The sequence below is a fragment of the Lupinus angustifolius genome, chromosome LG02, assembly GCF_001865875.1.
Source record: "Lupinus angustifolius cultivar Tanjil chromosome LG02, LupAngTanjil_v1.0, whole genome shotgun sequence".
In the NCBI taxonomy this organism is placed as follows: domain Eukaryota; kingdom Viridiplantae; phylum Streptophyta; class Magnoliopsida; order Fabales; family Fabaceae; genus Lupinus; species Lupinus angustifolius.
Genome location: NC_032010.1, coordinates 23,363,965 through 23,391,276, shown reverse-complemented (window position 1 = coordinate 23,391,276; position 27,312 = coordinate 23,363,965). Strand labels below are relative to the sequence as shown.

Here is a 27,312-nt window from a genome sequence, read left to right as displayed (position 1 = left end):
TTTGTTCTGTGATTGCGATGGATCGCGACTATCCTAATTGCATTTATCATATGGTCGATTCAGATATGTCGACTTCTGATGATAAGCTGGAAATAGTGGAAAGGGGTACTAAGGATGAAAAGCACAAGGAAGATGATAAGGAGGAAGGGGAAGGTGGATTTATTGAGAAGGTGAAGGATTTCATTCATGACATTGGTGAGAAGATTGAGGAAGCTATTGGTTTCGGGAAGCCGACTGCAGATGTTACAGGGATACACCTTCCATTGATTAATCTGAAGAGGGCTGACATTGTTGTTGATGTGCTGGTAAAGAACCCAAACCCAGTGCCGATCCCTCTGATTGACATAGACTACTTGATTGAGAGTGATGGAAGGAAACTAGTTTCGGGTTTGATTCCGGATGCAGGTACCATCAAGGCACATGGAGAGGAAACCGTGGAGATTCCTCTTACTTTGATTTATGATGACATCAAGCGAACATATGCCGATATTGAACCCGGGAGCATCATTCCTTACAGGGTCAAGGTTGATCTCATTGTCGATGTTCCGATCTTTGGAAGGCTCACTCTACCTTTGGAGAAAACTGGAGAAATTCCAATACCTTACAAGCCTGATATTGATCTTGAGAAGATTCGCTTCGAAAGGTTCTCTTTTGAAGAGACGATTGCGACTCTCCATTTGAAATTGGAAAACAAGAATGATTTCGACCTGGGTCTCAATGCGCTCGACTATGAGGTTTGGCTTAGCGATGTTAGCATTGGAGGCGCTGAGCTCACCAAATCTGAAAAAATCGAGAAAAGTGGGATCAGTTACATCGACATTCCAATTACCTTCAGGCCCAAGGATTTCGGCTCTGCACTTTGGGACATGATTAGAGGACGAGGTACCGGGTACACCATGAAAGGAAATATTGATGTTGACACCCCCTTTGGAAAAATGAAGTTGCCCATCAGCAAAGAAGGTGGTACTACCCGTCTTAAGAAGAAGAAGGAAGATCGCGACTATGATGATTCCGACGACGATGATGAGGTTCGTTAACTGATATGTTTTTCTGTTTCCTATTTATGTGTTACATGTTCTCCAGAGAGTTGCAAGCCTTTTACCTCCAAGTTTTTTTGCATTTGTCATCATTATCCTTCAATCATAAATAGCAACATGTCATTTTTCTTATTTGTTTTTGTACACACATATGCATGTTTATGTGTTGCCATGTCAAATGCAATCTCATTGTTAATGGGTACTAGAAAATTCTTCTGAAAAAACACATTTAACTGGTCTTTTTCTCTATGCAGGATTGAAGAAGAATCGTACCAAGTTATTACTAGCTGGTATTTTCATTTACAGAGTATGCCCATTTGAAAGTTAATAAAAGGACATGAACTTACAGACATTACTTCTGAGTTCTAATGGCCATTTTTTATGTATGTTGAGAGAATTAAATTGACATTGAATTATGTGGTATTACTATCAGTGTTTTACTGTTAATATAGTGGTGCAGTGGGCATGTGCTCTTTTTCTTGAAGCCTTGTTCTTGTTCTAGTACTATTTGATTGATGGTTAATCATAGCTACCTTTTTTTAATCTCAGTTTTAAATTGATTTGGGTAGGAAACTAGTCTATTTGTTTAAGAATGGTGTGCTTGGCCATTTTGGAATTATGTCTTTGGAGGTATCTTTGTAGTTTTTATCATAGTGTTGCATGTGCCAGGTTTAAGTACTTCATTTCACTCATTCTCTTAATCGTAATCTTTCACCTGTAAACGAGGCAACATATGGTTTACTTTCAAAAAAAAAAAAAACAAAAAACAAAAATCACCCGAACATTTCCAAAACCTACACAAATCATCCACAATTATAATATAGGTTACATTAATTATCCTTCTAAGATAAATAAATGTAATTTCTTAAACAAAAATAGTGATAATTAAGTCAAACAAAATATGGTATATTGTAACAAGTAAAATAGTATAAAACTTATGTAATATATTTATTATGTTTTATTCTCTACAAAATACGTCAATAAGTCTAAGGAGATGTTTAACTTACTCTCATACTAATTGTAACTAACCAAAATTATGAATAGACATCAACTCTTATACTATTTGGATTTTTCTTGGTAATATATCATATTTTGTTTGACTTAATTATATTGTCACAATTTTTAATTTAAGAAATTACACTTATCTATTTAAGAAGGGTAGTCAATATAATATATATATATATATATATATATAATTAGGGGTGATTTATATAGGTTTTAAAAAGGTTTAGGTGATTTGTGTAATTTCACTAAAACTCATGAGGTGTCATTGTAATTTACTCAAAAAACAATGTTTTCAATTTTCTGTTTTCATTTTCAATTTTAAAAAATAATTTTCATTTTCAAGTTTTAATCTTGTTATTATCATTTTCATTTTTAAAATCATTTATTCTAAAGTTCACAAACTAATACAATTACCCTTATAATAAATTCAATTCTAAATTTAATTAGTCAAACTAATGATTCTAAAGTGTAATAGATTTTTGTGAAAGCATTTGGACGAATCTGAAGTAAACAAATCCCAACTTATCTTAGTCCCACACTCAGCAATATATGATGAAAACTATTTTTTTTATAAGGTTCTGACAAGGCTCAAGAATCATGATTCCAAGACAAGAGGGTAAAACGTGAAGCTATCTTTCCGAACATAATGTGTTTAGATTATATTGATACTCATTTTTTTAAAATCTAACACGAGACCTATTTCCTATAATTTTTATCGTGGCTTATTTTTTGTTCTTGGAACTTACCATATTCTCAACCAGAAAACATCTAACAAAAGTACAACCCATTGGAGTGGATTGAAGATATCCTTATGACTAATTATTTATACTATTAATAAAGACAAAACTTAAAATACTTAAAATAACTTTCATGAAGTAGTTTATGTTTCCTAATTTCATATTTTATAACTTCTACTTTCATCTTTATATATACTAATATTAATAAACATTAAATAACTACCATAAATTATTTTATATAAATTTTTATACTAATATTAATAGAAATTAGAAAAACACAAATAGTTACCATTGGAATATTTTATGTTTCCATACTTTATCTTCTATACTAATATTAATAATCATTAAATAACTACTATGAAGTATTTTATATAAATTTCCATAATAATACTAATAGAAATTAGAAAAACATAAAATAATTGCTCTTTAAATATTTTATGTTTCCATATTTTATCTTTTATAATTCCTAATTTTATGTTTATCTATACTATCTTCTATGCTAATGGATAAAGGGAAAATATAAAATAAATAACACGAAGTAATTCTAATTTCATGTTTTTAAATATTATATATCTCTTAATATAAATTAATGTTTTCTTTTTAACTACAACATCAATTCTTAAACCTCCCTTTTCCAAGGTTTTTTCAATGTATAAGTGAATTATATTGATTATGACAATTTGAAATGTGGATAAAGTACTTACTTATAACAATTTACTTTCATTTTTAACTTCCAACATATATCGCATGATAGTTTTCTTAAATAATATAATATGAAAATAATATATTCTATATAAAAAATAAGAATATGGGTGACCGACATAGAACGCTCGTCAATGTGCTAATTGTAATAAAAAAAATACATGAACTAGCACAGGCAAAAGTCGTGATATATAAATTTTATGAGATATTCTAATAAAAAGTTATGGGCAGGGAATAATATCTTATATCTTATTCCAATAATGAAGACTTCGAGGAAAAGTTATTATTATAACACCTATTTTGAGAAAATATAAGAATGTAATTTTAATGATATGCATTTATATTATTTTTATTTAAAAGATAATAATAATTAAAGATAAATAATAAATGATATAATAATATCATAAAATATTATTATTGCAAATATCTTTTTCTCAAATTATAGCACTTATATTTTCTAAATTCTTTTACGTTATTATGTTATAAGCATTACCATTTTTTAGAGATACATGCATTTTTGACAAACCTTTTCCACCAAATATATTTGACTTTATTAACAAAAAAAGACAAATAATTCTTTGAACAATCTAAAATAATATTGTTTTTTTGTTGAAAATTTAATCATCTTACCAATCCATCTATATATAATGAATGGATAAAAATAAATGTTTTAAATTCATCAATATTTTTTTATTTTCAAAACACAAGCTAAAAGTATTCATTAATTTAGACAATTACAAATTTTTGAATTCTAAATCAAAGGTTAGTATGGTAGGTGTAGTGTGAATATTTGAAGATGCAATAGCAGTGTTATGAGAATTGGACTGGCAGTTTGACTGGTCTGACCGTTGATTGAACTTGAAAATGGTTTTGGTTTGCAGTCTTAACCGAATGAGGGTTGGACCACTTTGAACAAAAAATATTCTGATTCAATCGTGCTAAACCTGGTTCAATCACATTAACCCGAGAGTAAACCGAACGCTCAATTAAAAAATTAAATAAATGGAACACCACTCAAATATTTTGTTTTATTCTCTTCCAAAAACGATGAAAAATATGTTACTTCAATATAATTATACATGATTATTAATTATAAAACTTTACATTTACATATAATTATATATTTCTAGATAAAAAATATTAATTTGTATAAAATCATCCGGTCAGATCAATTGGTTTAACCATTTAAACTGGTAAAACCTAATATGGAACCCCTTCCGATTTGATGTTCAACTCGAGTTTTACAACCTTCATAATAAATTATAATGATTCCTACAGTTTTGGTAAGACTCACAAGAAACACAAATTAACGAGACAGAGGCATCTTCGAAAAAGAACTTTTTTTTAATATAAAATTGGTGAATAAGCTTTGCTAACCTACACTTTTTATTAGTATAATACAAAAAGTAGTGATAATACTAACAAAGAAGTTTTTTTTATGTACCAAAAAACACCTTTTTTTATTAGTATGAGATTTCGGTATTTTAAAGTTATTTGGGGTCCCTACTAATAATATAAGTCAAATCAGAAGACACGTTTAAGGTTTTTAAAGATCTTTCAACAACTATTCTTTTTATACTTATAAGTTCAAACCTTAGAATAAATATGAGACATTGCTTGAAGTAAATGGGTCTCCTTATCACTTAGGCTAATAGATATTAGTTGTAATAGGTAAAGTGAAATTTTTCTCTTATTTTTTTCATTAATTAGATATGCAATTTCATATAGAAAAAATAATATATATATCAATAGTATATGAGTTTAATATATTATCATTATCTCATCCATTATTCACATCTATCATCATTGTCTCTTAATTTTTTTAAATAAATGGTAAATAATATAGTGAATATATATAATTTTTTACACTTATAATGCATAGATATTGCATTCATTCTTATACTTAATTACATGATAATCATACACATATATCTTTTAATATTAACTGTTCAATCAAGATCCAATCAAATATATTAAGTATTCTCATTTATCACAATAGCACATTATTCTCACATATATTATCAATACTGCCTCCGTTGACGTTGCAATTATAGTTTGTTCCTGGTGGCATAAATTCTCGTATGGACTCAACTAATGGACCAATAAATATTTATTTCGATTAAATTAAATTATCTAATTTAACATTCACTTTAAATTATTCACCTTTTTTAAATCTATATAAATTACCTTATTTTTTATATCTATATGAATCACTATTAATTTATATACATACATTAATTAAGATGCATTTTCTCTTAATTAATTAATTATTAACTAATTATACATTAGTTTGGATAAATTGATCATTTGTAAATTTCAATATAAAATTTCATTACAAAGTCACTATTTTATTTTGTTTATTTAAGTGACATATTCTAAGAATTATTGATACATTTTGTAATGAACCGGAATGATTTTTTTTACAATTTATTATGTTTTTACTAATAATAATGAAATAAGTTTTGACACAAATAGATTATTAAGCATGATAATGACTATTTTTTACAATTTAATGGAGAAACTAAAATCCAACTTTCGTTGGACTAAGCAACCAATTCTATATACAAATTTATATATAATCAATTTATTCAATTAAATATATAATTAATTAAGAGTAAATTACACTGAAAATATTAAAGTTTAATTCAATTATACTCATTATTCTCTATTTTTTAAAAGATTACCGCCATGTCCACTGCAGATGTAATCATCATATAAATAAATTTGATATAATTTGTGTATCTATAAAAAAGAATAATAAATTATGTAATTTCAATATATCTCAACGTTCAATATAATTTACTCTATTTTAAACTATATATGTTGCTTCTATTCCATATGTGGAGCTTGGATAAAAGGGATCATATATTTCCTAAGAAACCATGAGAATTTTTTGAACATCCAAAAAAAAAAGGACAAAGAAAACTCTATCAATATTATTGCAAGATTTGTTTATTATAATTTTGATCTCTTGAAAACAAGAGACTTATACAAGTTTAAAACAAAGAAGGATCATACAATTTATTTTAACATTGAACATACATCACCATATAAATTTGATCCTTCAATGCACATATAGCTACTTGTTGAAAGATGAAGCAAGAGTATTGGTAACCCTGGCTATGTTCTCTTCACTCTTTTTGATTACTTTTTGTTTAAGAGAATTCAATGATTCATCTAGAACAAGTAAATCTTCAGAATTCATCTTATTAACTGGTAAATCATTCAACATTTGAGTGAGTTTCTTCACTGTATTTACCTCAAGATGAGAATCATCAGAAACTCCACAATACTTCTTGTACATTTCATAAACCACATCTTTTTCTGGTGAAAAATATTGTGGACTATATGAAATGAACACCATAGAAGCTAATTGCATAGAAAGCTTAGCCAACAAGTAATTCTCATTTCTTGAAACTTCTACTACTCGAGGCCTCAAAGAGGTTTTCTTTCTAGAATTTTTGGCATCACTCGTTTTCTTGTTGTTGGAACTCACCATTTTTGCAACTAGAAAATATTCAACAATGGTACTAGATAGATTGATGATGTTCTAATTTATAGGACTATAATTGTCGTAAACAAATAATATATAAACTTGGAAGTATAGTTTTAGAGTGTAATATCTATTCATTGTCAATAAAAAATTTATATATAATTATTATATCATCCATTATTTATTTGAATTCTTTTTTTTGACGAGTCAATAATGATTAATGTACTGACAATGTATAAAAATATACATTTTTTTCCTCATAATTTTATTGGTCATGATCATTGTATATAAAGTTTATGAGATATTTTGAAATAATAGTTGTTGTAAGGAAGGAACATTATCTTATTTCAATTTCCCTAAATAATTATAATGACTCATTCCAAAAAATATATAATATTTGGATTCAAATCCTCTCCCGTATTGGAGCGTCCAATATTAAGTAGATATAATAACAAATGGTGAAAACAAAATTTTAAGGATCTAGATCTTTACTTATTTTCTATTAAACAATTTAAAAAATGAGTATTAGAGGTGTGATACTAAAAATGAGCCTAATTCATAATATTTATATTTATCTGAAAAAAGTTTAGAACATTATTCTATAAGCATTGCAAATTACAAATCAAACTCTTCTAAAACGAGTTTATAATTAAAATTTAAAATTAGTGAAATATACTCTTACTTGCTCACTCTATGATAGCCTTTTTACAAAACTATATTTAACTTTGAATAAAAGATATAAAGTAATTCAATGAACAATATAACCTAAATTCACGAGTCAAAATAAATATTTTTTGAAAAAATAATCATCTCCTAAAAAAATTATAGAAAAAAACTATATTTGGCATTTAATTAATGTTAATATGTAATTCAATGAACACTACAATGGAAATCGCGAGTCAGAATGAATATTTATTTTGAAAAATTAATGATTTTATATTTAATTTTTTCAATAATTACAAAAAAGTTTGTAAAATAACTTGTATAACTATTTCATTTGATTTTCTAACTGCCTACTAAAAATATGTACAATAAATTATAGAATTATCAAAATTCATCAAGATTTCAAGAATTCAAATATTAAACATTTGTATGCCCATAACATTGTGAGTGTATATTAGTTGATGGTCAAAGTAAAACTACACTAACACTTACACATTTTGTAGGTCTTGAAAAAAATATACTAAAGAGATGCAAACTTCTTCAAGAAAACATCATAAGTAATATTTCCTTTAGTATCTATTATACATTTCTAGATCTATTAAAATAGGCTAACTTTGTTGGGTTTATTCAAGTGTGAAGTCTCAAATTGGATATGCGGGAAGAGTGAAAGAGTTTATATTTGGTTCAAGACGTGATGTCTCATTTGTGACTCTTCACTCTTCTCATATCCATGTAACAATGGAACTTAATGAGATTCAACCAGCTCACATCAAGCTAAGGTTGAGGTTGTACATGACTAAAAGCCCAATTGTAATATAGGTTAGAAAATTTGTTTTCTAATGAGTTTGGTGGGTCAACCCATATATGTTTATCTTAAATAATATTTTTTAAATAAAATTAATATATTATAAATGAACATAACCAAATTTAGGGGAAAACTTGATCCACCTTCACCATCATTTCTAAATGAAACCTATATTGTACAGATAATACTATCTTATTTCAATATTGTTTAAATGAATAATTATAATGACTCATTTTGAGAAAAATATAATACTTGGGTTGAGATCCTCTTTTAGAGGTCCAATATTGGACAAATGTGATGATAAATGACAAAAACAAATTTATGAGGATTGTGACTTTTACTTATATTTTAAAAGATTAACCCATACTATCTCTCCTCACATTTTAATAGTAGAAGCCCACTACAAGAGAGAAGCCCAATTCAGAATAATTATACTTACCTGAAAAAAATTTAGAACATTCTTTTATAAGCATTGCAAATTACATTTCAAACTCTTAAAAAAGGATTTACCATTAAAATTTAAAATTAGTGTGAATATACTCTTAGTTGCTCACTTTATATTAGTCTTTCTTCAAAAATATATTTGACATTTGATAAAATATATAAAGTAATTTAATGAACAACATGACGTAACTTCACGAGTTAAAATATATATCTTTTGAAAAATTAATCATTTTCTAAAACATTTATAAAAAATAAACTACATTTGATATTTAATAAATGCTATTATTTAATTCAATGAACATCGCCAAGAAAATTGGCGATTGAATATATATATATATATATATATATATACTTTCTGAAAAATTAATAATCTTTAATTTATACTTTCAATAAATACAAAAAAAAAAATTTTAAATCAACTTGCATGACTATTTTTTTGGTGTGCTAAATACCAACTAAAAATGTATATTAAATTATAGAATTATTAAAATTATACTAACACTTATATAATTTGAAGCTCTTGAAAAAATAATTTAATAAGATGCAAACATCTTCAACAAAACATCATAAGTACTATTGCCTTCCGTATCTATTATACATTTCTAAATATATTAACTTAGGCTAACTTAATGAGATTAAACTAGCTCACATCAACCAACGGGTGTTTGTTCAAGTAGTACATGTTTGATTCCCTTTAAGCAAGAACCCGGATTCGAGTCTTGTGGATGGAAAAATGTCTGTTGGGAGAATTAACCTAGCTCACATCAAGTTGGATTGAGGTTGTAGGCAACTAAAAGCCCAATTGTAATATAGGTTAGCAAATTTGTTTTCCAAATCAGCCTTAAGCAAACTATCAGTTTTGGTGGGCTAGCCCATATAAACTTAAATAACATTTTTTTGTAAATAATAATAATATATTATAATGAACGCAATGAAAGCTAAGGAAAAACTTAGATTCACCTTCACCATTTCTAAATCAAACCTAGATCGCAATCGCGACCACAAGCCATAGCCCTTGGATCAACTGTACCAAATTAGATTTTATGTTTATATGGCGGATCACTTCATTGATCCTGCAATAAAATTACCTTAATCACACCTCGTTAAATTCATTCATCACGAACAATAGCTTTTAGCAACAACATCTTCAACATTAAATCACATGAAATTGAGAATCATCAAAGATCGTGAGAAAGGAATTGATAAGGGGTTATAATGTGGTGTTGTTGATAGTTGGTGAAAATGTCGTGACATACCTTGTAGGTAGATGGTGGCGTGTTGTTAAGGTTTGGAGGAGTAGAAAGAACTAAAGGCGGAAAAGAGGGTATAATATTATATTTGTATATTGGTGACTAAGTGAATTAGCAACGAACAATTTTTTAAACTTTGGTGCCTAAAAATTATATCATTAAAATACCTATGTAGCCTAAACCTGACTGAGTAAGCTCGACCTAAAGTCAATTTCTATATTATCCAGAAGATTGATTGAAAAGTTGTATCGATAATAAACATTCCTATTTTGATGCACAAACCCACCCATTTTTAGGTTTTCACATGTAGATTGGACTACTAAAGTCTATTTTAACTAGTCTAACATATTTCTCTTTACTTATCCATTTTGAGGTTGAATCAATAGATAAATTTTCATTTATGCCCATAACATTAATAGTCATTTTATTTATGATAAGAGAGATAATTAATGGAGAAATATTAACGATGGTTAATAAAGAGATAAAATGCATATCCTACTATGAATGCAGCTGAGTGTAAATGAATAAAATCATAAATATCCATAATTGCATATTAACCAAGAAACAAACTTCCATGATTCACAAGAAGTTTCCTTATACTAGTACTAGTCTCTAAAATTAACTATCAATTGTGTAACGTGGGTTTCTTGTAAATTTATAAAATTATTATCGATGGCCACTTGATTGTTTATTTTGTAAATCTTGCCCAAATAATAATATTATCACTTAGATGGCATATACAATATCTACAATTAAAAATCAACAACTTATATTAAAAAAACGAAGAGTAAGCGATGACTCATATCTCAAATACATTATTGAGTTAACAAAAGTGGATAACCTTTGCTTATATTCTTATAAATCAATAGTCGTCGTTGACAAGATACAAAACAATGTACTAAGAACATTGTATTGGCAACACGTTCACAATCAGAAAACATTATAAACATCAAACGCACACAGTAACTAGGTATATATATATATATATATATATACAACGTTGACCAACCAATCAAAATACTCTTCCCCAAATGCATAAATAGGAGATAGTTAACGAGAGAGACATAAAAGAGATAAAAGAAAAGAGAGTGAAAAGAAAGAGAAATGTTGGGTGGCGTTACTGTGGTGGAAGGAAGTGAGAACAGCCTCGAGATACAGGAACTTGCTCTCTTTGCTGTTCAAGAACACAACAAAAATCAGGTTTTTATTTATTTTCTCTATTACACTTTGTTCTTCGTGCTATGTTAATTTGTATAAATGTTCGTTTTAAACCATCTTCTTAAGGACAAATCCCAAAAGTATTGTGTCTGATCAAAGTGGAGGGGGAGTTCAATTTTAATTGTAATTTTCTCTATCTCTCTTTTAATGTTGATTAAATTGGTGTGATGGGTATATATATATATATATATGAATAAAATATATTCTCATATGATATAATTTATCCAATGAAAATATGATATGTGTATTATTTTGTTTAGTTTGAGAAATATTTTTTAGAAAATAATTAAATATGATACATGTCATGATTTTAGTGGTCGTAGGAGATAACTTATAGTGATACTTTATTTTATATATATAAGGTGGTGAATTATATGCATTTGATCCAAATTAGATATTGATTTGGTTTCTTTTAAAAATAGCTTCAACTTCTTTAGTTTTTGTCAATTGGTGTAATGAGCCAAAATCTCGTTTTATTGTATTGTATTAGCACATTTTAATCTATTTTAATACAATTTACTTATTAAAACGATTATATGCAGAATACGGTTGTGGAGTTTGTGAAGGTGATAAGTGCAAAGGAGCAAGTTGTGGAGGGTGTCTTATACTACATCACATTGGAAGCAAAAGATTGCGAGAGTAACAAGATTTATGAAACAAAGATATGGGATAGGCCATGGTTGAAGTTGAAGGAAGTGCAAGAGTTCAAGTTTGTTGGGGATGCACCTTCTGCTTCGACCACTTAAGCTAGGTACGTTTTTTTTATTGAACTATATAATAATAGCTCAAGCCATATTGTAATATAAAATATAAACTAGCTCAAGCCATATTGTAATATAAAATATAAACTACAAAGCATGCATGCATGCAATGCTTAACATAATATAGGTACTAATGTCGTTAAAGTTTTTGATGTATCAGCTATAAGGACACACAAGTTTATGTATTTCATTCATTTGAGGCATTTATAGAAGATTTTATTACATAAGATTTTGACTATAGGTTATTATATTCTTGTACATTATGCTTTAGATCATTTCAATAAATTTATTAGAAAAGCTTATCAACACAACCCATGATCTTTAAAGAAATGCATAATTAAACTAGTATTCATGTCTCATATCTACCTTTATATTTTTCAGGTTGTTGTGGACGTGGCTAGCTTGGCTTGAATGAAAGTATCATTATATTAAATCCTATTTTTAAAGCATCTTATTTTTATGTATGTGTGTACTACGTGTGGAATGAATGTAGCAATTCTCCTGTTCCAGTATTGTACTAGGAATAAGATCATTATTTCTCCACTTGAAATCATAGTAAATTACATTCATAATATTTTGAATGATATTATGATCATTTTTGTGTAAAAGGCATAACATTAACCAATTAGATAATAAAATAAATGATAAAGTAAAGTAATATCAATTTTAAGATACTCTAACAAATTTAAAATACAATTTTTATAATATGATATATTATCTTTATATCTACCTATCCTTGAGTGTTCTCTATAAGATAATTAGAAATATTCACATATATTTTCATATATGTTAATATGTACGAAGTTATCAGTCTGTGGAGCTAGATGACTATGTCAATACTTTCAATATGTATTTCACAGATTTATATATATACATAACCATTTTATAGCCAAAATGGTTTGGAAGGTACATTTTATAGTCATTTATAGCAAAAAATAAGAGATTTTGGTGAAAAGTGTTATTAATGAAGATAATAATTTTTTTAATTATGATGGTAATGAGAATGATGTTTTACAAAGATGCAGTACAATTCACAACCTGGTGAGAATGAAACTTTAAAGACTAGTGGCACAATTTGTTAGTATTAAAAGTGAGACTTTGGAATGTGATACCACTAATCAAGATCGGGAATAAAAATAATATTAAATAGTGGGAATAAAAATTAATTTTAAATAAAATTGGGCGGTACGACCAGTACTGTTCAATTGAAAACCAGTTGATATGGTCGATTTTAGCCGGTTTTGACCGTATAATTGCACGATCAGTATAATTATTATACCTTATCGGAATTGAGACCAGTTTATTAATTCAACTGGCCGACATGAAACAATTTTAACAACACTCCTTAATACTATATTTCAGAAAATAAGAATGCCACCCATACACTTACACTTGAGCTGGGAATAAAGAATTCCATATTTGATATGGAACTAGGAGCTGCGACATGAGAATGAAGATATCTAATTTACCTAATAAATTGCAAATTAGGACTTTTCACATGCAAGCTTTGGTAACCACTTATGTGGTTTATGAAAATGGAATTTGAAGTAGAAAATGTACAGTTATCTCTTACACTAAAATAAAACTCAATTCACATATATTGAATCTGTTTCTAGCAAATATACTGTGAATTAGTAAAGTTGCACCACTAACCTTTGACTCAAATCACCAAAAAATATATATTGAAGTGCCGTAATGAATCAGAATGCAAGGTGATAAAGAATGAAAAAAGGAAATCAGCTCATCTTATGGTTGCTTTTGAGGAAGCATTTGGGCAGAATCTCAAGTAAACAAACCCCAACTTTTCTTAGTCCCACATCGAAAAATATGATGAAAATTATTGTTTATAATGTTCTGACAAGCATGTCAGTTTGCCGAGTTGGATAACTCTAGCTTGTAACCCAAGTGGGGGCATCAAAGTGATGGAACATGGCTATGGTTCACTTGGTTGGGGTGATTGTTGCACCTTGCTGGCTTGCCCACTCCAAGTTGAGAGTTGAGGTATGGTGTTTGGGCGAAGGCTCAGGTGTCATGACTCCTAGACGAGAGGGCAAAGCGTGAGGCTGGTTTCACAGAGCAGCGATCACCTCTGGCTCTTGACAGTGGAGGGATTACAAGCTGCTGCACCTTCATCCCACAATGCCTTGTGAGCCAAGCTTCTGAACCATCACTTTTTGCGGCTTTGAAAATCTATAATATGATATATTAACTGTGTATAAATATTACATTCTTTTAACAAAAAGCCCAAAAAAAATTAACCAGAGACCAAAGAGTTTTGACAATCTTGTTTCTGTCATGTCTTCAGTTACAAAAACATGTGAACTTATTAGAATTACTGAAAATAAAGTGGTTAAAGTCAGAACTCAGGAGTAAATATTGTTACATGTTTGTTCAACAAGAGAATGAAGTTGTTGGATTAAAAAGGAGTGTTCATCACAACCAAAATACTAATTCTTTTTAGATAAATGAAAAACTTTTAATAATCTTTAATTTTATATTTTTTCTGAATATCAATTTCAAATTATGATACAAAAATAGCCAACACTACCAACTCAGCTAATACTAATATAAGTATCTAAGATTTAGTAGTGATGATGGTGTTGACAATTTTATCTTATACCAGACACTTTTTCTTCAAGTTGTCTATGATTAAAAATTATTTTAAATCACCAGATTTTCTTTAACTTTTCATAAAGGAAAGTTTTTCTCTCGTGAGTACAAAGGGTTCTTTTAGGAGACAAGGAAACAGTGCAACTTTACATTGCAGAAGCTAGCAGTAATATAAATTAAACAGCTTACTATTCAGAATAGTGTCCAAAATAGCTCTTCATGTGTGACTCTTTTGTTTGTTTGCATTTTATTTTAGAGTATAATATATATGCATAGTGTGTAAAGTTTTATACACGATTATTACTTTACTCATCATTCATTTGAATTACTTTTTTTGAAGACTAAAGATTTAATAATAATTAGATATGAATAATGAATGACACAAAAAATAATGTATAAAACTTATATATTGTCTTTCTCTTGATGGCAGAGAATGATGCTGCTTGTGACTCCTCAAAATAATTAATGCAGGCATGCCAACATGGACCCTCATTTTTTTGCTTTTTGGATGTGACAAAATCACAAAATGCAAAAACTGAAGAGTCTGTCATCAGAAATTTGTCCCTACATTACATGATATGTGTTGTTTCTTCTCTTTTTTGCTGGCCTTTTATCATTTATCCTATCATTATTCATGTTACAAGCAGGCATGGATGATGGATTCACTACATTCTAGAATACATTGACTCAATACACTAACTACTTTTAGGAGAAACTCTTGCATTATGATCTTCCAACTTTAGATATGTAGATTAACTTTTGACGTACCAAAGTTATTCATGCCATCTTTAAAATACATGTATTTTTAGTAACACATCTTTATATATATTGGGTCTATTTACATTCTTTTAACAAAAAGCCCAAAAAAAATTAACCAGAGACCAAAGAGTTTTGACAATCTTGTTTCTGTCATGTCTTCAGTTACAAAAACATGTGAACTTATTAGAATTACTGAAAATAAAGTGGTTAAAGTCAGAACTCAGGAGTAAATATTGTTACATGTTTGTTCAACAAGAGAATGAAGTTGTTGGATTAAAAAGGAGTGTTCATCACAACCAAAATACTAATTCTTTTTAGATAAATGAAAAACTTTTAATAATCTTTAATTTTATATTTTTTCTGAATATCAATTTCAAATTATGATACAAAAATAGCCAACACTACCAACTCAGCTAATACTAATATAAGTATCTAAGATTTAGTAGTGATGATGGTGTTGACAATTTTATCTTATACCAGACACTTTTTCTTCAAGTTGTCTATGATTAAAAATTATTTTAAATCACCAGATTTTCTTTAACTTTTCATAAAGGAAAGTTTTTCTCTCGTGAGTACAAAGGGTTCTTTTAGGAGACAAGGAAACAGTGCAACTTTACATTGCAGAAGCTAGCAGTAATATAAATTAAACAGCTTACTATTCAGAATAGTGTCCAAAATAGCTCTTCATGTGTGACTCTTTTGTTTGTTTGCATTTTATTTTAGAGTATAATATATATGCATAGTGTGTAAAGTTTTATACACGATTATTACTTTACTCATCATTCATTTGAATTACTTTTTTTGAAGACTAAAGATTTAATAATAATTAGATATGAATAATGAATGACACAAAAAATAATGTATAAAACTTATATATTGTCTTTCTCTTGATGGCAGAGAATGATGCTGCTTGTGACTCCTCAAAATAATTAATGCAGGCATGCCAACATGGACCCTCATTTTTTTGCTTTTTGGATGTGACAAAATCACAAAATGCAAAAACTGAAGAGTCTGTCATCAGAAATTTGTCCCTACATTACATGATATGTGTTGTTTCTTCTCTTTTTTGCTGGCCTTTTATCATTTATCCTATCATTATTCATGTTACAAGCAGGCATGGATGATGGATTCACTACATTCTAGAATACATTGACTCAATACACTAACTACTTTTAGGAGAAACTCTTGCATTATGATCTTCCAACTTTAGATATGTAGATTAACTTTTGACGTACCAAAGTTATTCATGCCATCTTTAAAATACATGTATTTTTAGTAACACATCTTTATATATATTGGGTCTATCCATGAGTTTATGATTGGTCAGAAAAATACTTAATAATTAAATTTTAACTTAAATATATTTTTTCTAAAGAAGAAAGTTTTGGGAATGGAGATGGTGACTCTTGAAGTAACATGTAAATTACAGAATGGTTTGGAAGAATTACCATGGAATTCAAAGAATGGTTAATTGAATAAAAAATTCTCAAAAGTATTTTTGCAGACCAAATGAAAGCCTTATATTGCATGTCAAATAGAAATATATAGAACCACATATGGTGTCCCAAAATGTGTACATAGAAAAATAAAATATGAATCAAATGTATAAACTTAATATTTTCTAAACAATAAGAATGAAATGGTACATAGAGTGGTACATACTTTGAGATTCAAGATGTACTCCCTAGTTTCTCAAAGTAGAAGTGGAATGCAGCCTCAACTAAGCTTCACCTGCAATGTCAAATTGTTCAGTTTCAAATCCTAAAGTTACCTAACCAAAACCCAGATACTAAATTGCACTAATAATCAGACAAAACCAAAAACTGATGAAGTTTAGAGGATGAGTGCATTGGCTATAGTCACAATGATTTTACAGAATCATGGTATTGAAGTAATTATCTTCACAACATTCTTAGTTGCAGTCCATAAGATTTCATATTTCCAAAGCATCAGAAGCAATAACCCAAAGACAATAGTATAAAAATGCAGTTATCTCATGATTCATGAAACTACCTTAACCTGTGTGAGTTGGTCAAGTTGAATACAACTTCAAAATTTTGAAGCTTGATCTAACAATGGTATCAAAACCAACACACTGATTTCAGAACCTTATGATTGCTTCTCAGTCCCTTAAAGAAAACAGAGAAACTACCTAAGCAGCAAGAAACAATCAAATTGTATAACAACATGTGAAAGCTTCAAAGAGATTCAACTTATCAAGCAAATACCATGTACAGAGATTTCAACAAACTACTACCTAATCATATTCCTTACATAAAATAAAATATTCAGAAACTTTCTATCCATTTTAAATTACAAGCATTATTGGACATCCAATTATTTATTCAGAAAAGGAAATGCAGCTTTTAGTAATCAAAGGGCCATCCACTGTAACTTGTCCCATCATGCTGGTCAGGAGTGGTTGAAGAAGAGCCGCTTCCCCTAGTTTCAGTATGATGATTATTATTGTTTGAAGTCGAAGAACGGAATGGCCACAAAAATGATAACGGGTTTCTTCTTCCTTGGTTCTGATTGGTACTCTCCCTGCCACTGGAGCTACTATCATTGCCACTGTTGCTGTTGGCATTCCTTCCTCCCAAGCTTCGACTACCACGAGCACAAACATGTCCTTGAGGTGGCAGCTCAATACGGCAAACAGGGCACGAGTTATGCTGAACCAACCAAGGAACAATACAGTCAGAGTGGTAAATATGATTACATGGCATCTCTCTGGCTTCACAGCCGAGTTCAAATTTGTCTTTACAAACTGGACAGTGTGAATCTGAGCGGAGATGTGCCTGTGTGATCTTAATAGTAGGCATTGCATCAATTGAAGAACGTGCAGCTGGGGGCGGACCATGCCGATCATTCGGAGCGAGTTGTTCGATAAGTTCTTCCAGTCCAGGGCCCATAAAATAGTCACCAAAATCAACACGCCTGGGACCACCTCTTGAGCCACCGTTAGACAAGGTGAACCCAGGACCTTGACCATGAAATATCAAATAAGGACCAGAACTCAAAACACCCCAACTCTGTTCAGGAGGAGCTAGGACAGAACCAGTCCTCCCTCTAACATCAAAGTTTGGGTGTCTTCCCGACATTCTCCGCCTCATGACATTATCAACAACATCTATAAGCCCAAATCTAGGATCAGAACCCCTCCGCCCCATAAAAGCATGTATAGCATCAAAAAGATCAGGCGTTTGATTAGACTCTCCTGATTGCGACGGAACAGTAAATTGGAGTGGAGTTTCTTGCATCTCATTGAGTTCTTGTACGAATCCTCCATCACAGTCGGGACAGATGACATCTCTCCCTTCGAGCACAATTGGCTGCCTGCACGCGTAACACCAGTGAGTTGCTCCACTTGACATTCTTTCTCTTAGACTAGACTTCTAAATTGTAAACTCTGCACCAAGCTTCAACTCTTCTTCTACACCAGATATATAGGCTCATAAATAATAATAAAAGGTAAAAAGAAAATTACAGATCAAGAGATTATAAAATTGAAAATCTCTTTAAAACCAAAACTTCAATCATGCCCCAAACTTCTCGACCTGGCGAAGTTTTTTTTAAGAAGAGGAGCCAAAACAATTGATTTAGAGAGCCAGAAATAAAACATAAAACAGTATGAACAGTAAATGTGAAGAAGGAAAATAGTTCTTTATTGGATTGAATGCAAATGATAGCACAACAGCATATTTCTAAAGAGAAACTATCTTCCAAATTAAAAAGGAAATGATAAACCAAGTGTGTCTCAATTAAGGCTATATACTTCAAATATAAAAACACATTAAACAATAATTGAAGCAAAGTCAACACTACAAACAGAGGAGCTGTTACAACAAATTTGACAATTTCTTTATATCAAAAAATCATGAAGCACTAGAAATTGTCATAATTACATATCACAATATACAAGTCATTCAGTTTTATCAACAACAAAATCATTGATAGAAATTGAATGAACTTGTACAATTGAATTGAAAAGAAGAAGAAAAAATCAAAATCAGAAAGAAGAGAACAATTCAGTTAAAGAGGGGGTAAATTCACAATTGACAAAATGAAATGTAATAAAATTTCCCATGGAAATGAAAAATTAACTACCTAAGGGAGCAAAAATAATTCATACATGAAGCACAGATTTATTCATGGAAACAAAATCATCATCAAACATAACCTCAGAGAGAGAAACAGTAGAGAGAGAAAGCATAAATAAATAAAAACCCAACTAAAAATTCAAAGCATTAAGAATAAAATCTAGAAAAATGAAACCAAATAGTCATCAAAGAAAAAAAAAATTTCAAATGGGGTTTCAATTAATCAGTAACCATTTACTCCAAGAGCCATATTATTCTAAAAAATCATATAGAACCCACTAAATAAGAAGAAAAACAAAGACAAAGGTGAATTATGAAAGAGATAATAGAAATGAAGAGAGATTGAAATTACCAAAGAAAATGAAAGAGAAAAATTCAGAATATGAAGAATTGGAGCTTAGTAGAGAGAGAAGATAGAAGACATTTATGCATGTGGGGTCGTTTTCCCACTCAGGAAATAGTCTTCTCATTTTCTCTATTTTTTTTATATTTCTATCATTTTTCTTCTTCTTTCTTTATTGTAAGAAAAAAAAACAATAAGTTGAAATTCCAATTTTCCAATAGAAGCTTACATAGTAATTTCCCTGTGCTAGAAAAAATACGTTTTTTTAGTATAAGTAGATAAGTTATCTCTTCCTGTCATTAAAATTGAGTGAGTATTGTTGTATCTAGAGCACAGACGATAATGATGAGTTGATGACATAATAACACATCAGATAAATGTATAATATATCACCATTTTTATTATAAAAATGCTGAATTTCCTATTAATTATTTTATTTGTAAGAATTTTGTACATTGTCATATCATTCATTTTTAATTATCAATAACATTTCAAAAAATTAATCCAAATGAAAGATAAATGATATACTGATTGTATATATATCTTTATATTGTTAATACATAAATAATATACTCAAAACTTAATAATATCAAACATTCAGTAGAATAAAGTAAAATGAATTTAAAAAAAATCAATCATTTACAATTGTAAGCCTTTTCTTGCATAGCTATGATTCACTTCCATAATCATGTCTCATAAAAACCTTTGTTGGAAATGATAACGTGTAATTTGTTCAATGTAGTAATTGTGAATGTGATTCAAATCTAATTTTTAAATTTTGGCACCACATTTAATTTAGTAATACTGCCATTTATTCAACATATAACTTCAACTATTATTAAGCATTTAATTTTGACTGTACTGTTTTATTATGAAGACGAATATCAAAATAAAAGTAAACATAACAGTTAAATAAGTATAATTTGAAATATTATGGATGGATCTACCCACATAGGAAGGACTTTGGTCCTTAGAGCATTGAAATATGCAAATAGCTAGACTAGTTTCTATCAAAATATTAATGATTATTATTATTACAATAACAATAAATTATACTCATATCTTCTGAGTTTTAGCGAAATTACACAAATCACCTCTCACTTTTTTTCACCTACACAAACCCCTGATTTTTATACTTTCATTACACTAATCACATCTGCATGAAAAATAACTGTAATCTTTTAAAAAAAATGATAAATGTAATTTAGTTAAAAAAACATAGTATATTGTGAAGATAAGTCCAAATAATATATGAGTCAATATTTTTTTATTATTTTTGGTTCATTACGATATAATATAAAAACGATTTAAACAACATCTCTTTAGAATTGTTGATGCATTTTATAACAAAAAATAATGAAGATACATTGATATGTATATTATTTAGATTTTTCTCCACAATATACCATGTTTTGTTTACCTTAATTGCATTTATCATATTTTTTGTTTAAAATATTACACTTATTTCTCATGCAGAGCTGGTTAGTGTGATGAAATTATAAAAATTATGGGATTTGTATATGTATAGAAAAGTGATGGATGATTTATGTAATTTCACTAAAACTCAAGGGTATCAGTGTAATTTACTCTTACAATAATAATAATAATAATAATAATAATAATAATAATAATAATAATAGCCTTCAATTAATAGATGTAATAGTAATGGTATTTAAGTCACAATTAGAAATAGGTTGTAATGCATGAAGATATCCAGAATTTGTCTTGACTTTCACAAATGAGTTTAGGGATCCCAACTAACACTTACATTACCCCTTTTATGATTGAAAATAAACATTTTGCTGAAGCTACTATAAACACATGTATTCTTGTTACACTTACATTTTATGCAAACCATTATGTTGACACATTATTATTATATATACAATTTTATAGAATGTAATATATATACACTATAAATATTTATATGCATTCAGTACGTTATCATTTATTTTTTTATTTTTTATTTTAAAGTGTCAATTCATACATTTTTTCACAACATGTATATTTTAGGACTTAAAACCGTTAACAATATTGCATGTAGAACCAACTAATAGTATTAATTTTTTAGCATTTCCATATAAAATAAGTTGTTGGGTTGTATCAAATTCAGTAGTTCATGAATCGTTTTCTTAGGTATTTGTTTAATATTAAAATAAAAAACTTGGTAAGCTTTCTTATTTGTCCATTTCATAAATATACTACACGCATTATTGGTTATATGAAGTACCAGTGCCTAGAATCCTATATTCTCATACTTAACAAGTCTATCCATCTAAGGCTACTTGCTCTATCTAATCCATCAACAATGTGAAACTTGTGGTTTGTTAATAGTTGACTCAACTCACCCAAATGGATCAAAAAGTTAATGATTTAATTCCTGTAAGCAACACTTATTAGAAGGAACAGACACAAAACTCGAAAGAGATAAATTCTTTACCCATAAGATAAAAGAATACACATGGTTATACAAAAAAACCAAGACATTAGCCTCTTAAATTGATGGATCTATTGATTGAATTCCAGTAAGAAGGGGTCACGTGTCAAAGAACACCATGACACGTTGGGGAAGACTTGGCTGAGGCAAAGGCAAGGAGGTTAGGTCTAAGGGATTCCAGGCACAAGTCCATCAATGACAAAGAATAAAAGGATGTTCCGGGAAAGCGGGGGAACAGGGATATAAAAAAAATCGTCCACGCCGGCGATCGGTGCAGGTGTTCCGTGTTCGTGGCGAGGCGAATTTCAAAAGAGTAAGGATGAAAATAAATCGATCAGTGACATCAGATCAGTGACATCAATTCCGCAAATCTATTGAGCGTTTTATGAAGAGTAACATACACTAAAACACAAATACTTATTATCTCTCAAAATAAAGGGAAAACTAAACCACCACTGACAGAACCAACATGGACAATGAAAAAGAGGGGCAATGGGTTATAAATGACTAAAAACTAAACAAACTTAGATTTTGTTGAACGCGACGATGTCACAGCTCTGGATGTACTCGTTGCATGGCTCAACTGTGAGACGTTCCTCGATGAGAGTGTCCACGGATACAAGGTCATCAACAATTGTCATCATGATCTGCAGCTTCTTGATCCCATATCCAACAGCAACCAGTTTAGCTGTAGCAGTTGCAACAAAACATTTTAGTTGAATCATGATTTATACAAGGTAAAATGCTTTAAATATGCACAAGAAAAGTTTATGCAAATTTTAACATACATGCTCCCCACAATAGACCAGGCAACTCGATGCTGCGAACAGTCTCTTCTAGCTTCTTCATGTCTGTCTCATCATCCCAAGGTTTCACATCAAGCAGAACAGAAGACTTACCACCTGTGAAATGTAAATCGTTGTCATCGAGAAAATAAAAAGATAAAAGGTGCATAAAACAGTGTCATATTTTGTTAATGTAAATTTCAATCTGTAGTAACATTTGTACGAACAAAATAAAATGGAATAGGGTTTGTTATGTTCTTTTTGGTTCCACCCTTTTATAGTGCATGATTTTTTAAACATTCACTTATGTTCTATTTAGGAAGTACACAGAACAGAACTTGCATGTTTTGTTTCGTCGTATTCAAATATGTTGACTAATGACTATCAAATGAGACCTACAATTTTACCATCCAACAGAACATTCCTACCTCCCCCAAGTAAGAAAACAGTTTAAGTTTGGATTAAACAAATTCAACGACAACTTTTCTCAATATTATATTTACAGGAAATGCTTAGTGTACAAAAGTTACAGTAAAGACTCAAGACTCTGACAAAAGCTTACTTTCTTTCTTTTTGGCCGGCTTCTTAGCAGCCTCCCTTTCCTCTGCTGCCTTCTTCTCTTCCTCTGTTTCATCACCAAAGAGATCTAGATCATCATCGTCATCGGCTGCTGGAGCATCCTGGAAAATTCAAATGAACCCCGATGATTAAATTAGCTGAAGTATTTCACTGATTGGCTTCAGTACAATTACAATAATTTACAATTCTAATAAAATAAGTATTTGTATAAATAAATCTGTATTCTAAGGTTATTATAACAACAACCAAGCCTCGGTACCATTAGGAGGGGTCGGCTACATGGATCAAACGAGTCATTATATTCTATCATAAATCATGTTCATTGATGATATCTTAATATCTTTTCTAATCCTTTTGCCTATGGATTTTCATGACCTCACTTTGCCTATAGAATACTATTTGGTATGAAGAGAATCATAAGAAATTCATTTGAAGAATGAAATAGAAAACAACGTATTGACAAAATTTTCATAAAATCTTTTGAAAGCAAGGATCATTTTCCTAGCATTGTCATATATGAAAATCTAGCATGTCTATCTTATAGCTAATAACAAGAAACTATAATCTTTATAATAATAAAAAATGTCAAAAATTCAACTCAGGGTCCAATACATCAGCAAAACCCATTTGATTTCAAACTCACATGTTATCACAACACTAAATTATATAAAAAATTAAAATAAAAACCAAGTATAAAAAAATTAAAATTAAGATAGATGCATACCACTTTAGCAGGTGCAGCAACTTCAGCTGGAGCAGATTTGACACTGAATTTCACCCCTTGAGCAGTACCAGGGAATCTACTCATAGAAAAAACAACTTTTTTTAAAAAAGCTCTTAAATTAACATAAAAACATATTGTTAAGGAAAGAGGAACAAACCTTAGAGCAAGATGAGAAGAGACAACATCGTACCACGTGGCAGCATGGGTGAATGAATCTGATGGCTTCTCCAAAACAGAAGCATACACTTTTATGTCATCCTTTGTCAATTCATCCCTAACCCCATATACATAATCAATTACCCAAATCTCAGAAATGATTAAAAATTGCAACTTTAACATAAATAAAATTTAAAAAAATTGAATTGAAATTAGGATGTGGGTGTTACCCAGAAATATAGGTTTTTCCAGAGAGGAATTCATCAAGAGATTTGAGGCCGGATTCAGTGTGTAGATCTGAGAAGGTGACAGCCATTTGTAATTGGTGGATCCTGAAAATGGTGGCACGGAAGAGTGTAGAGAGTGTGGGAGAGATTTTTCGTTTATTGGTATTTATATTTATATTATCCACAAACCCTAAATCACATACCTCACTATGCAAGGGTATCCTAATAGCCTAGATAATGATTTGTTTGTCCTAAAGTATGTATTGCTTGAAAGAAAATATATTAGGTTAATTAAAAAAATGATTTATTAACTTTTTTTATTTTGTTTCACGGATGTTGATATATGATTTGGAACAATTCATTTTAATAAATTAGGTATATGAATGAACAAAAAAAAATAATCTTATTAAATAAATAATAGTGCGAAATACATTTCGATGATAAAATTAATGCGAGTTGACCTTTAATGTGAATTGACCTTTAATGCAAGTTGATATTTCACCTGCCATACCGCCTACACATTCTACCTACCCTCGACAGTTCGACAACTGCAAACCTGCAGGGTGAACAAAGACAACCCAAAATATTTCCATTGTATCACCATGTACTAACCAATGGCCAGGAACCACATCAGCAACCTCAAACTCTATAAATAGAATATCTCATGCATGAAATATAATTAATTCTCATTCCCTCATCTATTGTTTGCACTTATTGCTTTTGATCTAACTTCTCTCTTATTTACTCTCATTATCTCTCTAGAGACTTCATACTGAGTTGATCATTAGAGAACATTTTCAGGTATCTCTCCCAACGGATCCAAACAACATTCCAACTAAGACTTCTAATCATTTTTATTCAACCGGGCACTTGATACCGACCATATCCGATCAACACTAAATATCAACAATCTTCCACACTAATAATATCTATGTTGCCCTAAGACAATTTTAAACACCACTCTTTGTTGCAGGGATAAGTAACAAATATATGTAATATTTGTGTTGGTCAATGTAAAGATTTATATGTAATTGATATATCATTTACCACTTGTTTACATTACTTTTGTTGAAGAATCAATCACTTATAGGTATAATCCACTCTTTGTGAGACATTATATGTGATTCCTAGTTTAGTGTACCAGAGAGTCCACTAAAATTCAAACATTCCAAAACTGAAATACATGAAAAATGAGCTAAATGATTATGGCAAAAAATGTGGTTCCAAAATTCATATCATGATTTACCAAACAAAAGTAACTGCATGCATGTAACTAGTAGCAGCACATAAAAGTATAAAAGTTCCTAAAACTTTGATTGAAAGACTTTTCATCATTTCAAAACTCTCTTATCTATTCTTTGGTTACTTGAGAAATCTCTTCGCAGCTCCATATAAACTATCTTCATCTGTTGAATATGAATCCACTTGCTCATTCAATGAAAGCATGGAAGCATCACCAGAAACACCACTGTTGTTGCTACCTTGTTGACTTGTTATGCTTGTTGGTGAAGGAACCCTGCATTGCAAGAAACTTCTTTTAACTTAATGAAATTCATCAATCACACCATTAATTACTATATAGTTACTACTATAGCTGTTCAACAATTTATATTGGGATTGGTCTTATGTAAGAAATGTTCACATAACTGAAAAACAATTATCATATACAGAATTTCTAATTTTCTATAGTACTCGATGGGTACAATTACTAATTCGTGATCTGACATGTATAGAACAGAAATTTCTAATTCGCGATGTGCGGCTACTATAATACACTTACTGAGGAATGCTACTTTGTCCAGTTGTGTCAGGATTGGATGCAGCTTGTGAGACATAAACTTGTTGCTGGCTGCTTAGAGTTAGTTTTATTTGAAAATCGAGGGATCTGCATAAATTTCTTATATCCTCGAAGGATCGTCCAGGAATCTAACATAAAGATATTGAAAGCAATGAATCTCACAAGTAATATCATATTATCACGGAAAAAAGAATTACACCCTCCGATACTGTAGAAGATCTTCATTCAGAGAATGGTATTTTAATCATATTGGTGCGAATTAAGCGCGCTTCAAAAATTGTGTGACTAAAGTTTAAGAAACTCAATCAACTACAAACCTCTTCTGCAATTTGAGTCAAATTGTTACCAAGTTTAGCATGGAGTTCAATGATTTTAGCCACTTCCTCTGGAGTAAATGGATCCAAATTCATACGTTGCTTAAGCTGCTTATTCCATCGACGCTTGCAGCTTCTTTCGGAACGGTCGAGTCCTGTTACATTTTTTATATTTTTCAGCCCATGCTCGATAACATGTGCTATCAAAATTTCTTCTTCATATGGTTTCCAAATCCCTCTATTTACTTTTTCCTTTGACATCATAACCAATGAGTGTAGCCTAATAAATAAGAGAGATTTGAAGTTAGTGAAAAAGGTCACAACTAATAACATTTTTATATGATTATAATCATTATCATTGTATA

At 29.7% G+C, this 27,312-nt stretch overlaps 5 protein-coding genes across 7 annotated transcripts; 2 read left to right on the top strand and 3 right to left on the bottom strand.

Moving 5' to 3' along the window:
* LOC109341181 lies at positions 1-1,508 on the top strand. Its single transcript, XM_019579027.1, has 2 exons — positions 1-1,028; positions 1,292-1,508. Exons 1-2 carry the CDS (start codon positions 18-20, stop codon positions 1,295-1,297), a joined length of 1,017 nt encoding a protein of 338 aa, XP_019434572.1. The 5' UTR covers positions 1-17; the 3' UTR covers positions 1,298-1,508.
* Positions 6,245-24,994, bottom strand: LOC109341203 (elongation factor 1-beta 2-like). 2 transcript variants are annotated; one of them, XM_019579064.1, is made up of 7 exons: positions 24,839-24,994; positions 24,610-24,726; positions 24,453-24,528; positions 23,712-23,829; positions 23,153-23,266; positions 22,873-23,052; positions 6,245-6,262 (listed from the first exon to the last, which is right to left on the bottom strand). In XM_019579064.1, exons 1-6 carry the CDS (start codon positions 24,922-24,924, stop codon positions 22,889-22,891), a joined length of 675 nt encoding a protein of 224 aa, XP_019434609.1. In that variant the 5' UTR covers positions 24,925-24,994; the 3' UTR covers positions 6,245-6,262; positions 22,873-22,888. The 2 variants fall into 2 exon arrangements, with proteins under 2 accessions (XP_019434609.1, XP_019434602.1); XM_019579057.1 differs by lacking the exon at positions 6,245-6,262 and having other exon boundaries at positions 22,725-23,052; positions 24,839-24,993.
* On the top strand, positions 11,146-12,614 carry LOC109341215 (cysteine proteinase inhibitor-like). Of its 2 annotated transcripts, none has more exons than XM_019579077.1 (3): positions 11,146-11,336; positions 11,897-12,102; positions 12,492-12,614. In XM_019579077.1, exons 1-2 carry the CDS (start codon positions 11,241-11,243, stop codon positions 12,098-12,100), a joined length of 300 nt encoding a protein of 99 aa, XP_019434622.1. In that variant the 5' UTR covers positions 11,146-11,240; the 3' UTR covers positions 12,101-12,102; positions 12,492-12,614. The 2 variants fall into 2 exon arrangements, with proteins under 2 accessions (XP_019434622.1, XP_019434615.1); XM_019579070.1 differs by having other exon boundaries at positions 11,147-11,336; positions 11,897-12,105; positions 12,497-12,545.
* Positions 17,675-20,042, bottom strand: LOC109341190 (probable E3 ubiquitin-protein ligase RHC1A). Its single transcript, XM_019579038.1, has 2 exons — positions 19,937-20,042; positions 17,675-18,917 (listed from the first exon to the last, which is right to left on the bottom strand). The coding sequence occupies exon 2, from the start codon at positions 18,856-18,858 to the stop codon at positions 17,851-17,853; it is 1,008 nt and encodes a 335-aa protein (XP_019434583.1). The 5' UTR covers positions 18,859-18,917; positions 19,937-20,042; the 3' UTR covers positions 17,675-17,850.
* LOC109328406 (transcription factor MYB86-like) lies at positions 26,198-27,208 on the bottom strand. Its single transcript, XM_019561866.1, has 3 exons — positions 26,951-27,208; positions 26,616-26,761; positions 26,198-26,351 (listed from the first exon to the last, which is right to left on the bottom strand). The coding sequence occupies exons 1-3, from the start codon at positions 27,206-27,208 to the stop codon at positions 26,198-26,200; spliced, it is 558 nt and encodes a 185-aa protein (XP_019417411.1).